Source organism: Bombina bombina, chromosome 1 (assembly GCF_027579735.1).
Source record: "Bombina bombina isolate aBomBom1 chromosome 1, aBomBom1.pri, whole genome shotgun sequence".
Taxonomy (NCBI): domain Eukaryota; kingdom Metazoa; phylum Chordata; class Amphibia; order Anura; family Bombinatoridae; genus Bombina; species Bombina bombina.
In genome coordinates this window covers 194,037,874-194,055,553 of record NC_069499.1, presented here as the reverse complement: position 1 = coordinate 194,055,553, position 17,680 = coordinate 194,037,874, and the positions used below count along the sequence as shown (strand labels likewise).

The window sequence follows — 17,680 nt, the reverse complement described above, 5'->3', positions numbered from 1 at the left end:
TATTGCAAGATGTCTCAATCTGATCCTGTCTCAGAATCTACTACTGGAATCCTGCTGCCTGATATAGGTTCTACCAAAGCTAAGTGCATTTGTTGTAAACTTGTGGTAGTTGTCATGATAAACTTTTACATGCAGAGAATGTTTCCATCAGTAGTAGTTCATTACCTGTTGCTGGTCCATCAACATCTAATGCTCAGGATATTCCTGTAAATTTAAGAGAATTTATTTCTGATTCCATTCAGAAGGCTTTGTCTGCCATTCTGCCTTCTAATAAACGTAAAAGGTCTTTTAAAACTTCTCATAGAGTTGATGAAATTTCAAATGGCCGACAACATATTGGTTTATCTATCTCTGATAAGGATCTGTCTGATTCAGAGGATCCTGCCTCAGATATTGACACTGACAAATCTTATTTATTTAAAATGGAGTATATTCGTTCTTTATTAAAAGAGGTGTTGATTGCATTAGATATGGAGGAGACTAGTCCTCTTGATACTAAAACTAGTAAACGTTTAAATTCGGTTTATAAACCTCATGTAGTTCCTGATGCTATTTCAGATATGATTTCAAAGGAATGGAATAGACTGGGTACTTCTTTTACTCCTTCTTGAAGGTTTAAAAAATTGTATCCTTTGCCTTCTGATAGATTGGAGTTTTGGGAAAAGATCCCCAAAGTTGATGGGGCCATCTTTACTTTTGCTAAGCGTACTACTTTTCCTACGGAAGATAGTACTTCTTATAAAGATCCTTTAGATAGCAAACTTGAATCTTATCTAAGGAAAGCTTATTTATGTTCAGGTCATCTTCTTAGGCCTGCTATTTCTTTGGCTGATGTTGCAGCTGCTTCAACTTTTTGGTTGGAAACTTTAGCGCAACAAGTATCAGATCATAATGTGTATAGCATTGTTAGATTAATTCAACATCCTAATAATTTCATTTGTGATGCCATTTTTGATATCATCAGAATTAATGTTAGATATATGTCTTTAGCTATTATAGCTAGAAGAGCTTTATGGCTTAAATCTTGGAATGCTGATATGACTTCTAAATCGACATTGCTGTCTCTTTCTTTCCAAGATAATAAATAATTTGGTTCTCAGTTGGATTCTATAATTTCAACTGTCACTGTGGGGTTTTATTCAAATCTGTTCATTGTCCCAAAGAAAGAAAATTCATTCAGACCATTTCTGGATCTAAAAGTCTTGAATCGTTATGTAAGAGTACCAACATTCAAAATGGTGACTATAAGGACTATTCTGCCTTTTGTTCAGCAAGGGCATTATATGTCCACAATAGACTTACAGGATGCATATCTTCATATTCAGATTCATCCAGATCACTATCAGTTCCTGAGATTATCTTTTCTAGACAAGCATTACCAATTTGTTGCTCTTCCTTTTGGCCTAGCAACCACTCCAATGATCTTTTCAAAGGTTCTCTGTGCCCTACTCTTTGTAATCAGAGAGCGGGGTATTGCGGTGTTTCCTTATTTGGATGATATCTTGGTACTTGCTCAGTCTTTACGTTCTGCAGAATCTCACACAAATCAACTAGTGTTGTTTCTTCAAAGACATGGTTGGAGGATCAATTTTCCAAAGAGTTATTTGATTCCTCAGACAAGGGTAACCTTTTTAGGTTTCCTCTTTGCTCGTTTTCACATGAGACCTCGTCAGCTTTGTATGTTGAACCAATGGTGCAGGGATTATTCAAGGATATCACAATTAATATCCTTAAATCCCAATGTTCGACTATCTCTGACTTGGTGGTTAGATCACCATCGTATAGTTCAAGGGGCCTCTTGATCATCCAACCTGGACCGTGATCACAACAGATGCGAGTCTTTCAGGTTGGGGTGCTGTCTGGGGATCTCTGACAGCACAAGGGGTTTGGATATCTCAAGAGGCGAGATTACCAATCAATATTTTGGAACTCCGTGCGATTCTCAGAGCTCTTAAGTTTTGGCCTCTATTGAATAGAGAGCCGTTTATTTGTTTTCAGACAGACAATGTCACAACTGTGGCGTATGTCAATCATCAGGGTGGGACTCACAGTCCTCAGGCTATGAAAGAAGTATCCCGGATACTTGTTTGGGCAGAATCCAGCTCCTGTCTAATTTCTGCGGTTCATATCCCAGGTATAGACAATTGGGAAGCGGATTATCTCAGTCGTCAAACTTTACATCCGGGAGAGTGGTCTCTTCTCCCAGATGTGTTTTTTTCATATTGTTCAGATGTGGGGGCTTCCAGAAATAGTTCTGATGTCATCTCATCTAAATGAGAAACTTCCCAGGTACCTCTCCAGGGACCCTCAGGCGGAAGCAGTGGCTGCATTGACACTTCCTTGGAGTTATCAACCTGCCTATATTTTTCCGCCTCTAGTTCTTCTCTCAAGAGTGATTTCCAAGATCATCATGGAGCAATCGTTTGTGCTGCTGGTGGCTCCAGCATGGGCTCACAGGTTTTGGTATGCGGATCTTGTTCGGATGTCCAGTTGCCAACCTTGGCCACTTCCATTAAGGACAGACCTTCTATCTCAAGGTCCGTTTTTCCATCAGGATCTCAAATCATTAAATTTGAAGGTATGGAAATTGAACGCTTAGTGCTTAGTCATAGAGGTTTCGCTGACTCAGTGATTAATACTATGTTGCAGGCTCATAAATCTGTTTCTAGAAAGACTTATTATCGAGTTTGGAAGACTTACATTTCATGGTGTTTTTCTCATAAATTCTCTTGTCATTCTTTTAGAATTCCTAGAATTTTATAGTTTCTTCAGGATGGTTTGGATAAGGGTTTGTCTGCAAGTTCCTTGAAAGGACAAATCTCTGTTCTTTCTGTGTTATTCCACAGAAAAATTGCTAATCTCCCTGATATTCATTGTTTTGTACAGGCTTTGGTTCGTATCAAGCCTGTCATTAAATCAGTCTCTCCTCCTTGGAGTCTTAATTTGGTTTTGAAGGCTTTACAGGCTCCTCCATTTGAGCCTATGCATTCTTTGGACATTAAATTGTTTTCTTGGAAAGTGTTGGTTCTTTTGGCCATCTCTTCTGCTAGAAGAGTTTCTGAATTATCTGTTCTTTCTTGTGAATCTCCTTTTCTGATTTTTCATCAGGATAAGGCAGTTTTGCGAACTTCATTTAAATTCTTACCTAAAGTTGTGAATTCCAACAACATTTGTAGAGAAATTGTTGTCCCTTCTTTGTGTCCTAATCCTAAGAAAGATCTTTACATTCTTTGGATGTGGTGAGAGCTTTGAAATATTATGTTGAAGCTACTAAAGTTTTCAGGAAGACTTCTAGTCTATTTGTTATCTTTTCTGGTTCTATAAAAGGTCATTAGGCTTCTGCCATTTCTTTGGCAGCTTTTGATTCATCACGCTTATTTGGAGTCGGGTAAATCCCTGCCTCAGAGGATTACAGCTCATTCTACTTGGTCAGTTTCCACTTCCTGGGCTTTTAAGAATGAAGCTTCAGTTGATCAGATTTGCAAAGCAGCAACTTGGTCTTCTTTGCATACATTTTACTAAATTTTATCATTTTTATGTCTTTTCTTCTTCAGAAGCAGTTTTTGGTAGAAAAGTTCTTCAGGCAGCGGTTTCAGTTTGATTCTTCTGCTTATAATTTCAGGGGTTTTTTTCTTTTCCATTATAAGATTAGAATTTATGATTTGGGTTGTGGATTAATTTTTTCAGCGGAATTGGCTGTCTTTATTTTTTTAATCCCTCCCTCTCTAGTGACTCTTGCGTGGAGTTCCACATCTTGGGTATTGCTATCCCATACGTCACTAGCTCATGGACTCTTGCCAATTACATGAAAGAAAACATAATTTATGTAAGAATTTACCTGATAAATTAATTTCTTTCATATTGGCAAGAGTCCATGAGGCCCACCCCTTTTTTATGGTGGTTATGTTTTTTTTGTATAAAGCACAATTATTCCAATTCCTTTGTTGATGCTTTTTGACTCCTTTCTTTATCACCCTACTTCTTGGCTATTCATTAAACTTAATTGTGGGTGTGGTGAGGGGTGTATTTGTAGGCATTTTGAGGTTTGGGAAACTTTGCCCCTCCTGGTAGGATTGTATATCCCATGTGTCACTAGCTCATGGAATCTTGCCAATATGAAAGAAATGAATTTATCAGGTAAATTCTTACATAAATAATGTTTTGTTTTTTTCTTTCATGATTTAGATATTACATACAATTTTAAACAACTTTCTAATTTACCTCTTATCAGATTTTCTTTGTACTCTTGATATCTTTTGTTTAAAAGCAGGAAAGTAATCTCAGGAGTGTGCATGTCTGGAGCAGTATTTGGCTTCAATTTTGTAAGAATTTTATCCATTTGCAAGAGCACTCAATGGCAGCATTATTTCCTGACATGTAGTGCTCCAGACACCTACCTAGGTATCTCTTCAAGAACGAATACTATGGAAACAAAACAAATTTGATAATGGAAGTAGATTGTAAATTTTTGTTGAAATTGTATGCTCTGTCTGAATCACAAAAGAAAATGTTTGGGTTTCATATCCCTTTTTAGTTATTTACAAAGCACCCACATTACGCAGCTCTATGCTAAGCTTAATACGTCTATGGGGTGCATTACATTACATATGCTAACAAGTTCAATAAGGGGAGGTTATATTAGGGAAGGTACATTACAAACAATACTTCAAAAAAAGGTATTTAAAAGGAGGTAATTGCCCTGCCCTTGAGCACAATCATTTATAGGTAAGATTTTATACAAACTAATCATCAGCTAGAGAGGCTCTCAAACTTACAACCTAAAGCAGAAAGAGTGACAGGTCTTACAGTCCTTTTAAGTCACAGAAGGTGACTTAAAAGGACTGTAGATGCGAAAAATATTTAGCAACATGTTGCACCTATTTCACCTTATAGAAATTAAAGGGGATTATATGATAGCAATACAGTAATATGTATGTACCAAAAATATAGTTTGCATTCTTTCATTTTTATTCCTAAATTTAAAACGGGTAAGTCTTGCTCATCCAGCAAGGGTGTATATTTTTAACTTTTATAGTGGAAGAAATGGCTGTCATTGCAGATAACTTGGGTTTGATAACATTGCCCCTCTGTAATCATATTTGCTCTAATGTGTTATATCTTTAAATTCATATAAACCACATTTTACTTTTCTTTCCTTTCCTTTTAGAGTCAAGATGCTGGAATCAAGACCATCACCATGCTGGATGAGCAAGGCGGTAAGTTAAGTGACAAAGCAAACATTTATTTATGTATTGTAGGGCAAATATTTTAATCTATAGGAACAACCCTGTCTAGCACTATTAAATATGTTGACCAATAGTTCTTATCTGCAAAAAAATAATAATAAAAAAAATCTTTATTTTATAGTGGGGATGGGTTCCAATGCCCACAATATAGAGGGATCCACTATACTACAGAAAATGTATTATGAAAGGGGGTCCCTACAGAGTTTAGAGAGGGGGGTTATAGAGCTGATTGTGAGAGATCAAAAAATTCAACTGAAAACATTTTTCTCTTGTAAGATGTATCGAGTCCACGGATTCATCCATACTTGTGGGATATTCTCCTTCCTAACAGGAAGTGGCAAAGAGAGCACCCACAGCAGAGCTGTCTATATAGCTCCTCCCTTAGCTCCGCACCCAGTCATTCTCTTTGCCTGCTTAACTCCTAGGAAGGGTAAAGTGAGTGTGGTGACAAAAATGTTAGTTTTTATTTTCTCAAGCAAAAGTTTATTTTAAATGGTACCGGTGTGTACTATTTACTCTCTAGCAGAGAAGGGATGAAGATTTCTGCAAGGAGGATAATGATCTTAGCACTTTGTAACTAAGATCCACTGCTGTTCTCACAAGGGCTGAAGAGTACAGGAAAACTTCAGTTGGGGGAACGGTTTGCAGGCTAAACTGCATTGAGGTATGTTCAGTCTATTTTTTTCTAGACAGACTGTGTTATTTCTAGAAAAGGCTGGCAATATCCCCATGAGGGAAGGGTAAGCTGTATTCAGAAATATAATAGGAATCCCAGCTTGCATAAAGGGCTCATTAGTTACTAGTGACACTAATAGGAAAAAACGTTTGTTTTTATTGCAAATATAACGTTTTTTGAGGGACTTTAAGGGGTAATTGTGGCTTGTTTAAGGGTTATTAACCCACATGGCTAGTTTAAGACCCCATAGGCCCCATAACATTGAGTGAGGTGGGAGGGGCCTCAGTTGCGCAGTTTCTTTTTCTCAGAGACATCCAGCTGCTTCTCCAGAGGTTCCTACTGTGTTTGAGGGCTGTAAAGAAGTTTTTTTCCCCCACAAATCGTTCCTAAAGGGCAGGTAGGCGCCACAGCAGAGCTGTGGCAGGGTGCTGAACTTTTTTTTACCGGTTTTGACGTTTTGTCAATCCGGTTTTTACATTAAGGGGTTAATTGTTTATTTGCATAGTTGGGCAAAGTTACTAAGCTTTATGATGCTACTGTAAAATTTTTGTTGAGTTTACTGCTTTTTTACACTGTTTTGCAGAGTTTGTGCAGCTTTTTTTCTCTTAAAGGCACAGTACCATTTTTTTCTAAGTATTATTTGCTTTGATTAAAGTGTTTTCCAAGCTTGCTTGTTACATTACTAGCCTGTTTAACATGTCTGACACCAAGGAAAATCCTTGTTCAATGTGTTTAGAAGCCATTGTGGAACCCCCTCTTAGAACTATATCTTGCACTGATATGTCTATAAATTATAAAGAGCATATTTTAGCACTTAAAAATATGGCAATAGATGATTCTCAGACGGAAGGAAATGAGGGTTTAACATCTAGCTCTCCCCAAGTGTCACAACCAGTAACGCCCGCACAAGTGACGCTAAGTACCTCTAGTGCGTCAAATTCATTTACTTTACAAGACATGGCCACAGTTATGAATAAAACCCTCACAGAGGTTTTCTCTAAACTGCCTGGTTTACAAGGAAAGCGTGACCGCTCTGGGTTAAGAACAAATGCTGAGCCGTCTGACGCTTTGGTAGCCGTGTCCGATATACCCTCATAATGTTCTGAAGTAGGGGTAAGGGATTTGTTATCTGAGGGAGAAATTTCTGATTCAGGAAAGACGCTCCCTCAGACAGATTCTGATATGACGGCCTTTAAATTTACGCTTGAACACCTCCGCTTATTGCTCAAGGAGGTATTAGTTACTCTAGACGATTGTGACCCTATAGTGGTCCCAGAGAAATTGTGTAAAATGGACAGATGCTTAGAGGTTCCTGTTTACACTGATGTTTTTCCAGTCCCTAAGAGGATTGTGAATATTGTTACTAAGGAGTGGGATAGACCAGGTATTCTGTTCGCTCCCCCTCCTGTTTTTAAGAAAATGTTTCCCATATCTGACACCATGCGGGACTCGTGGCAGACGGTTCCTAAGGTGGAGGGAGCCATTTCTACCCTGGCTAAGCGTACAACTATACCTATCGAAGACAGTTGTGCTTTCAAAGATCCTATGGATAAAAAAATTAGAGGGTCTCCTGAAGAAATTTTTTTGTTCATCAAGGTTTTCTTCTCCAACCTATTGCGTGCATTGTTCCTGTAACTACTGCAGCTGCTTTCTGGTTAGAGGCTCTAGAAGAGGCTCTTCAGGTGGAGACTCCATTAGAGGATATTATGGACAGAATTAAGGCCCTTAAGTTGGCTAATTCTTTCATTACAGATGCCGCTTTCCAACTGGCTAAATTAGCGGCAAAGAATTCAGGTTTTGCCATTTTAGCATGCAGGGCGTTATGGCTTAAGTCCTGGTCTGCTGATGTGTCATCAAAATCTAAACTTTTGAACATCCCTTTCAAAGGAAAGACCCTATTCGGGCCTGAACTGAAAGAGATTATTTCAGACATCACTGGAGGGAAAGGCCATGCCCTCCCTCATGATAAAACAAATAAAATGAGGACCAAACAAAATAATTTTCGTTCCTTTCGGAACTTCAAGGGTGGTCCCGTTTCAGCTTCCCCTGCTGCAAAGCAAGAGGGGAATTTTGCCCAATCCAAGTCAGTCTGGAGACCTAACCAGGCTTGGAACAAGGGTAAACAGGCCAAGAAGCCTGCTGCTGCCTCTAAGACAGCATGAAGGGGTAGCCCCCGATCCGGGACCGGATCTAGTAGGGGGCAGACTCTCTCTTCGCTCAAGCTTGGGCAAGAGATGTTCACGATTCCTGGGCCTTAGAAATTGTGTCCCAGGGATATCTTCTGGACTTCAAAGACTCTCCTCCAAGGGGGAGATTTCACATTTCTCAATTGTCTGCAAACCAGACAAAGAGAGAGGCGTTCTTACGCTGTGTAGAAGACCTACATACCATGGGAGTAATCCACCCAGTTCCAAAAGCGGAACAAAGGCTAGGGTTTTACTCAAACCTGTTTGTGGTTCCCAAAAAAGAGGGCACTTTCAGACCAATCTTGGATCTCAAAATTCTAAACAAATTCCTCAGAGTACCATCATTCAAGATGGAGACTATTCGGACTATTCTACCGTTGATCCAGGAGGGTCAATATATGACTACCGTGGACTTAAAGGATGCGTATCTACACATCCCTATTCACAGAGATCATCATCAATTCCTCAGATTCGCCTTTCTGGACAGGCATTACCAGTTCGTGGCCCTTCCCTTCGGGTTGGCCACGGCTCCCAGAATTTTCAGGTGCTAGGGTCCCTTTTGGCGGTTCTAAGACCGCGGGGTATAGTAGTGGCGCCTTATCTGGATGACATCTTGATTCAGGCGTCGACTTTCCAGCTAGCCAAGTCTCACACGAACATAAAAAAAAAGAGTTCTCTCTTCCCTCTCACAAGAGTTTCCTTCCCAGGGACTCTGATAGACCCGGTAGAAATGAAAATATTTCTGACGGAGGTCAGAAAATCAAAACTCTTAACCACTTGCCGAGCTCTTCATTCCATTCCTCAGCCATCAGTGGCTCAATGTATGGAGGTAATAGGACTCATGGTAACGGCAATGGACATAGTTCCTTTTGCCCGCCTACACCTCAGACCACTGCAACTATGCATGCTCAAACAGTGGAATGGGGATTATGCAGATTTATCTCCTCAACTGCATCTGAATCAGGAGACCAGAGATTCTCTTCTCTGGTGGTTGTCTCAGGACCACCTGTCTCAGGGAATGTGTTTCCGCAGGCCAGAGTGGCTCATAGTAACGACAGATGCCAGCCTGCTAGGCTGGGGTGCTGTCTGGAACTCCCTGAAAGCACAGGGCTTATGGTCTCGGGAGGAAACTCTACTCCCGCTAAACATTCTAGAACTGAGAGCGATATTCAATGCGCTTCAGGCGTGGCCTCGGCTAGCTGCATCCAAATTCATCAGATTTCAGTCGGACAACATCACGACTGTAGCTTATATCAATCATCAAGGAGGAACACGGTGTTCTCTAGCGATGATGGAGGTAACCAAAATAATCCGATGGGCGGAGGATCACTTTTGCCATCTCTCAGCAATCCATATCCCAGGGGTAGAGAACTGGGAGGCGGATTTCCTAAGTCGTCAGACTTTTCATCCGGGGCAGTGGGAGCTCCATCCGGAGGTATTTGCCCAGCTGACTCAGCTATGGGGCACACCAGAATTCGATCTGATGGCGTCCCGTCAGAATGCCAAACTTCCTCGTTACGGGTCCAGGTCCCGGGATACTCAGGCGGCACTGATAGATGCTCTAGCAGTGCCCTGGTCCTTCAATCTGGCCTATGTATTTCCACCGTTTCCTCTCCTCCCACGTCTGGTTGCCAGAATCAAGCAGGAGAGAGCTTCGGTGATTCTGATAGCGCCTGCGTGGCCACGCAGGACTTGGTATGCAGACCTAGTGGACATGTCATCGGTTCCACCGTGGACTCTGCCAATGAGGCAGGACCTTCTAATCCAAGGTCCATTCACGCATCCAAATCTAATTTCTCTGCGTCTGACTTCTTGGAGATTGAACGCCTGATTCTATCAAAGCGTGGTTTCTCTGAGTCGGTCATTGATACCCTGATTCAAGCTAGAAAGCCTGTCACCAGGAAGATCTATCATAAGATTTGGCGCAAATATTTTTATTGGTGTGAATCCAAGGGTTACTCATGGAGTAAGATTAGGATTCCTAGAATATTGTCCTTTCTCCAAGAAGGATTGGAGAAGGGATTATCAGCTAGTTCCTTAAAAGGACAAATATCTGCTTTGTCTATTCTTTTACACAAACGTCTGGCAGATGTCCCAGACGTTCAAGCGTTTAGTCAGGCCTTGGTCAGGATCAAGCCTGTATTTAAACCTGTTGCTCCGCCATGGAGCCTAAACTTAGTTCTTAAAGTTCTTCAAGGGGTTCCGTTTGAACCTATGCATTCCATAGATATTAAGCTTCTATCTTGGAAAGTTTTTTGTTTTTAGTAGCTATCTCTTCGGCTCGAAGAGTTTCTGAGTTATCTGCCTTGCAGTGTGATTCACCTTACCTTATTTTCCATGCAGATAAGGTGGTTTTGCGTACCAAACCTGGGTTTCTTCCTAAAGTTGTTTCTAATAGGAATATCAGGAGATTGTTGTTCCTTCACTGTGTCCTAATCCTTCATCAAAGAAGGAACGTCTGTTGCACAATCTTGATGTGGTTCGTGCTTTAAAGTTCTACTTACAAGCAACTAAAGATTTCCGTCAAACATCTTAATTGTTTGTTGTTTATTCTGGTAAACGGAGAGGTCAAAAGGCTACGGCTACCTCTCTTTCCTTTTGGCTGAAAAGCATCATCCGTTTGGCTTATGAGACTGCTGGCCAGCAGCCTCCTGAACAATTACTGCTCATTCTACTAGAGCAGTGGCTTCCACATGGGCTTTTAAAAATGAGGCTTCTGTTGAACAGATTTGTAAGGCGGCGACTTGGTCTTCGCTTCATACTTTTTCCAAATTTTACAAATTCGATACTTTTGCTTCTTCGGAGGATATCTTTGGGAGAAAAGTTCTACAAGCAGTGGTGCCTTCCGTTTAAGGTACCTGTCTTGTCCCTCCCTTCATCCGTGTCCTAAAGCTTTGGTATTGGTATCCCACAAGTATGGATGAATCCGTGGACTCGATACATCTTACAAGAGAAAAAATTTATGCTTACCTGATAAATTTATTTCTCTTGTGATGTATCGAGTCCACGGCCCACCCTGTTTATTTAAGACAGGCAGTATATTTTTATTTAAAAAACTTCAGTCACCTCTGCACCCTATAGTTTCTCCTTTTTCTTCCTAGCCATTGGTTGAATGACTGGGGGGCGGAGCTAAGGGAGTAGCTATATAGACAGCTATGCTGTGGGTGCTCTCTTTGACACTTCCTGTTAGGAAGGAGAATATACCACAAGTATGGATGAATCCGTGGACTCGATACATCACAAGAGAAATAAATTTATCAGGTAAGCATAAATTATGTTTTTTGGACTTCCAGTACCTAAGATGGTGGTGACCAGTGAGGGTGAGGGAGGGAAGACGGCTGTTTAGGAGGGATCAGGTAGGGTTCAGAGGTTGGAAGCTGTCAGCTGGGAGGGTAATCTCTACACTGCAGCTAAACTTAGCCTTACAAGATACCTTATTAACACCTTCACTGCTGGGAATTTTAGTAGTGTGGTGTGCTGCTGCAATTTAGGGGCCTTCTAATAACCAAAAAGAATTGACAAAGCGATGCATGTCTGCGGTTTCTGAACAAACGGAATCCCAAAGAAGCATTTATAACCATTTGTGTTACAACTGGATACACACGGTATGTGAATAATTTCAATGAGATCAATGAGAAGTTTGTGAAAAAGCTAACAATTTTTTTTTTTTTTTATATCTCATTTGGTATGAAATATACCAAAATGGGCCTAGATCAACACATTGGGTTGTCTACTAAAAAAATATATTTTAGTTTTGACAGGTAAATAATAATCAAAAAATAATAATAATTTGTTTGATTTCCTACCTAGTTTATTCTACATGTGTTGTATTAGAACTGATTGGAGCTTTCGCGTCTGGGTAATCTGTTGGTATGTAAGATTTATGATGGTTCTGCAAATTTCAGTTTGAATGTTGTAGGTCCTCTGTCTTATCAAGCTTTGGAATTTGGGGTTCGCAGTGCATGGCATTCTGGTATCAGCAGTTTGTTTTTGTGTCTGTACTAGACCTTAGTAGAGAGATCTACTGCCATGGAAGTGTGTATCTCCATATTGTACAGGTATTGCTCTGTATATGCATAATGCCCTTTGTTCAACATTTATGATCTGCTGTGATCACTTTAAAGGGCAGTATCTTCATTGAGATTTGTATGAAATGTTCATACATTCATCAGGAAATAGCTTTGCAATATTTTGCACCCTTTGTCATTTGGTTTACGTATGACTTTTGAGCATTTCCTAATATTTAATAACTTATAATGCTCCAGGCTGACTTTCAAAGCTAACTTTGCTGGATGTCTTTTTTTTTTTTTTTTTTTTTTTTTGGTGTTTTGGGGTGTTTTCCCATATTACTGAGTGATTTAAGGGTATTTGACTCTCTATCCTGTTATACAAGGAACAATTTTATCCTGATTATTTTTGTGGTATTCTGTGTGTATTATTGCACTACTCGCTTTTATGTACAGTTCTTCTCTATCACAGCTTCTGTTCAATAACATGTATGATAGTTCTGTTGGATGCTATAGTAATTCTTTAAGTCCTGTATTACAGTCTTCATGTATACGGCAGTTACTGTTTAAGTTCAGTATTACAGTTCTATGGTATTTAGCAGTCACTGTTTACTCCTGTTTACAGTTATACTGTAATATCTCAGTAGCTAGTTAATGCCTGCTTTATAGTTCTGTGGTCCATCACAGTACCTAGTTTTCCAACCAGTATTGCAGTTTAATGTCTGTTGCTTTTACTTTGAGTACAGTTCGCTTTCATACCTACATTATGGTTCAGATGTATACCAAAGTAACTGTTTAATACCTGTATTAGTTTTTTTTTTTTTTTTTTTTTAATGTATACTACGGTATATTTCGTATTCGTTTTATGGCCTACAGCAGTAACTGTTTACATTCAGTGTCGTGTACCACAGCAGCTGTTTCTCACTTGTATTACAGTTTTTAATGAATACTGCAGTAGCCGTTTTAAATACTTTAGTGTTGCTCTACGGTATACCCTAGTATTGGTTTCAAACCTAGATTGCAGTACTAGTTTGACGCAGTACCTGCTGGTAGCCTATCTTGCAACTGTTAACTGTTCAACATCTGTATTGCAATTTAAAGGTATTCTACTCTAACTGTATAACATTTCTCAATATGCTCTTAAGACCGAAGGTTTGGTTTATTTCTTCGGTGTATACTACTTTGTAAGGAACCTATTGTTCCTCCTATGTTACAGGTTATTATCTCTTATATGGATTGGTAATATGGTAATATCTCTTATAAGTATTGTTTTTCAGACCCATCCTTATAGGATGATTTAGGTTTGGACCGTGATGGGTCCTGTCTTGACATATCTTTTACCTCAAATTTAGCCAGATAGACTGGTTATCTCATGTATAGGTTAGTGGCGATATAGATTTATTTCCATCTGCTTGAGCCAGGGTTTCGTTTCCTGCCGATATGAGTGATTTTTAAAAGTCAATGCTAATCCATACTTGCACTATGTTGTGATCTTCCTTTTTTTTCTTGCCTTCTGTCTTTAGAAGACCAGAGAATGGGAAAACTTATATTCTGGATTTGGTGTCCATTGGAGTAAAATTATCCCATTAAAATTATTAGTACGTGGGAAGAAACCACCTTCCATTTTTACCTTTATGGCCCTATGGAGACAGAAGAAATTCAGACAGTTCTTATCAAATTGAATAACCACAAGTTGTGGAGGTTTTATCATTATTAGTATTCGGTTTAAGATTCTACATAATTTCTTTCCCTTGGAATTTAATCTTGATTCTAAAGTTTTTTTGCAATTTATTTTCTTTGAACTTTTGCTCCTACTGGTCTCCAGTTGTTGTTGTTCTGGACAGCTTTGTCCATTTTTAGCTATTTTCAAAACTAGGTGTATCTCTGAGTATTCCACAGTGGCTATTAAACAGGAACTTGTTATCTTTCCTTATGCTCTGGTCTGCATTTTCAAAGACTGGTGGTTGCATTCTCTGAATGCAGTCTGGGTGTTAATATTTTTCCTAAAGACTTTTTTTATAGTCTTTCTGGTTCAAAAGGAAACTTTTGTTTCATAGTGAAGATTTTTCTTCACAGTTTGATTGTGAGCAGAACAGTAACTGATTTTACGTATTCAAGCTCAATCGCCTCATTCTGTGTCTCCTTGGGCTTTCAGGAATGATGATTTAGTAGAACAAATTTCCAGTGTTGCAAGTTGATGTATTGCTTTAGACAGGACAGTTTTAGCAGGAGGAGGATCCCAGATTTCTAGCATTGCTTCATGAATTTCTATTTTTCCAGTTTTCATGTATTGATATCTTTCTATCTGGAGTAGTGAGGAGATCTGTTTTTTTGTTTTGTTTTTTTCTCCCATATTTCCAGCGTGGGAACGTCAGTGGATTTCCATCTCCGAAGGATAGAGGCTTTGGTGCTGTTTAGCATAATATATAACAAGGATTTCTTCTATAAAGGCAAGACGAGTCCACGGATTCATCCTTTACTTGTGGGATATTATCCTCCTGCTAACAGGAAGTGGCAAAGAGCACCACATCAGAGCTGTCTATATAGCTCCTCCATTAGTTCCACCCCCCAGTCATTCTCTTTGCCTACTCTAAGTACTAGGAAGGGTAAAGTGAAAGAGGTGATAAAATATTAGTTTTTCATTTCTTCAAGCAAGAGTTTATTTTAAATGGTACCTGTGTGTACTATTTACTCTCAGGTAGGAGATGGATGAAGACTGCTGCCTGGAGGATGATGATCTTAGCATTTGTAAATAAGATCCAGTGCTGTTCCCACAGAGGCTGAGGAGTACAGTAAACTTCAGTGTGAGGAACGGTTTCATGCTATGTAGCAATGAGGTATGTTCAGTCATATTTTTCTGGAGAGACTGTGTATTTCAGAAAGGCTGACATTATACCCAGGAGGGTAAGGGTAAGCAGTAATCCTAGAGCTAAAAGAAGGGCATTACTTAGCTTGCATATGGGGCTAATTACAAATATGGTTGACACTGAATTGCAAATGTTTGGGAGCAAACGTTTTTTGAACTTGGGAGTGCTTTAACGTTATTGTGGGCAATAACGTTTTGGGCAGCTTTTTTAAGGGCACACATGGCTTAACTTTTGGGTCTCAGAACCCACATGGCTAGTTATAACTGCTCTGGTGCAGTTCTGTAAGGCTGTGGAGACATATTGAGATGGGCGGGGCCTATTTTCGCGCCTCAGATGCGCAGTTAGTTTGATCAGCAAGCTCTAACTCCTGAGGGCCCTGTTGTATGTTTTGGGCCAAATCAAAGCTTTTACGCCACATTTTCGATCCCTGGTGCTGAGGGTTTTTTTTCCCCCGGATATGGGCCTATTTTCGACCCGGTTTGCAAATTAAGGGGTTAATTGTTAAAAAAAAAAAAAATTGTGCAATCTTAACTACCTATATTGTGTCTACATACAAAATTTTGAAAAATTTGGTGCATGTTTAGGCTGTTTTTCAGAACGTGTATGCTTTTTTTCTCTTAAAGGCGCAGTACCGTTTTTTAAGATTGTTATTTTTTTCACTAAATAAAGTGTTTTCATGCTTGTTTGTAGTCATTACTAGCCTGTTCAACATGTCTGACATTGAGGAAAGTCAATGTTCAATATGTTTAGAAGCCATTGTGGAACCTCCACTTAGAATGTGTCCCTCATGCACCGAAAGGTCAATAAATTGTAAAGAACATATTTTAGCTACTAAAAGTATGTCGCAGGATGATTCTCAGTCAGAAGAGAATCAGGTTATGCCATCTAATTCTCCCCAAGTGTCACAACCATTAACGCCCGCACAAGCGACGCCAAGTACTTCTAGTGTGTCTAATTCTTTCACCCTGCAAGATATGGCCGCAGTTATGAAATACTACCCTCACAGAGGTTTTATCTAAGCTGCCTGGGCTGCAGGGGAAGCGCAGTAGGTCTGGTGTGAGAACAAACGCTGAGCCCTCTGACGCTTTATTAGCCATATCCGATGTACCCTCACAGTGTTCTGAAGTGAGGGATTTGCTGGCTGAGGGAGAGATTTCTGATTCAGGAAATATGTTCCCTCAGACATATTCAGATATGGCGGCTTTTAAATTTAAATTAGAACACCTCCGCTTATTGCTCAGGGAGGTTTTAGCGACTCTGGATGATTGTGACCCTATTGTAGTTCCAGAGAAATTGTGTAAAATGGACAGCTTCCTAGAGGTTCCTGCCTACACTGATGTTTTTCCGGTCCCTAAGAGGATTTCGAAAATTGTTACTAAGGAGTGGGATAGACCAGGTATTCTGTTCGCTCCCCCTCCTACTTTTAAGAAAATGTTAACCATATGTGACGCCGTGCGGGACTTGTGGCAGACGGTCCCTAAGGTGGAGGGAGCTATTGCTACCCTGGCTAAGCGTACAACTATACCTATCAAGGACAGTTGTGCTTTCAAAGATCCTATGTATAAAAAATTAGAGGGTCTTCTGAAGAAAATATTTGTTCACCAAGGTTTTCTTCTCCAACCTATAGCGTGCATTGTTTCTGTAACTACTGCAGCGTCCTTTTGGTTCGAGGGTCTGGAAGAGGCTCTTCAGGTTGAGACCCCATTAGATGATATTCTCAAGCTAGCTTATTCTTTCATTACAGATGCCGCTTTTCAATTGGCTAAATTAGCGGCGAAGAATTCAGGTTTTGCCATTTTAGCGCGTAGAGCGTTATGGCTTAAGTCCTGGTCTGCTGATGTGTCATCAAAAGCTAAGCTTTTAGCCATCCCTTTCAAGGGTAAGACCCTATTCGGGCCTGAACTGAAAGATCATTTCAGACATCACTGGAGGGAAAGGCCATGCCCTTCCTCAGGATAAGACGAATAAGATGAGGACCAAACAAAATAATTTTCATTCCTTACGGAACTTCAGAGGTGGTCCCTTTACCTCTTCCCCTGCCGCAAAGCAAGAGGGGAATTTTGCTCAATCCAAGTCAGTCTGGAGACCTAACCAGACTTTGAACAAGGGTAAACAGGCCAAGAAGCCTGCTGCTGCCACCAAGACAGCATGAAGGGGTAGCCCCCGATCCGGGACCGGATCTAGTAGGGGGCAGACTTGCTCTCTTCGCTCAGGCAAGAGACGTTCAGGACTCCTCCTGGGCTTTAGAAATAGTAACCCAGGGGTATCTTCTGGATTTAAAAGATTCTCCCCCAAGGGGGAGTTTCCATCTTTCTCAATTGTCTGTAAACCAGACAAAAACAGAGGCGTTCTTACGCTGTGTAGAAGACCTATATACCATGAGTGTGATCTGCCCAGTTCCAAAAACAGAACAGGGGCAAGGATTCTACTCCAATCTGTTTGTGGTTCCAAAAAGGGGGAACCTTCAGACCAATTTTGGATCTCAAGATCCTAAACAAATTTCTCAGAGTCCCATCCTTCAAGATGGAGACCATTCGGACTATTTTGCCAATGATCCAGGAGGGTCAATATATGACCACCGTGGACCTAACGGATGCGTATCTACACATTACTATCCACAAAGATCATCGCCAGTTCCTCAGGTTCGCCTTTCTGGACAAGCATTACCAGTTTGTGGCTCTTCCCTTCGGGTTGGCCA

The 17,680-nt window shown here is 40.2% G+C and overlaps 1 protein-coding gene across 1 annotated transcript in view; it reads left to right on the top strand.

Moving 5' to 3' along the window:
• Nucleotides 1–17,680, top strand: part of SNAP23 (synaptosome associated protein 23) — a 189,475-nt gene that overhangs the window by 75,130 nt on the left and 96,665 nt on the right. Inside the window, exon 4 of the mRNA XM_053697811.1 lies at nt 5,168–5,216. Coding sequence (XP_053553786.1) covers nt 5,168–5,216 — 49 coding nt within the window. The remainder of the gene's footprint in view (nt 1–5,167; nt 5,217–17,680) is intronic.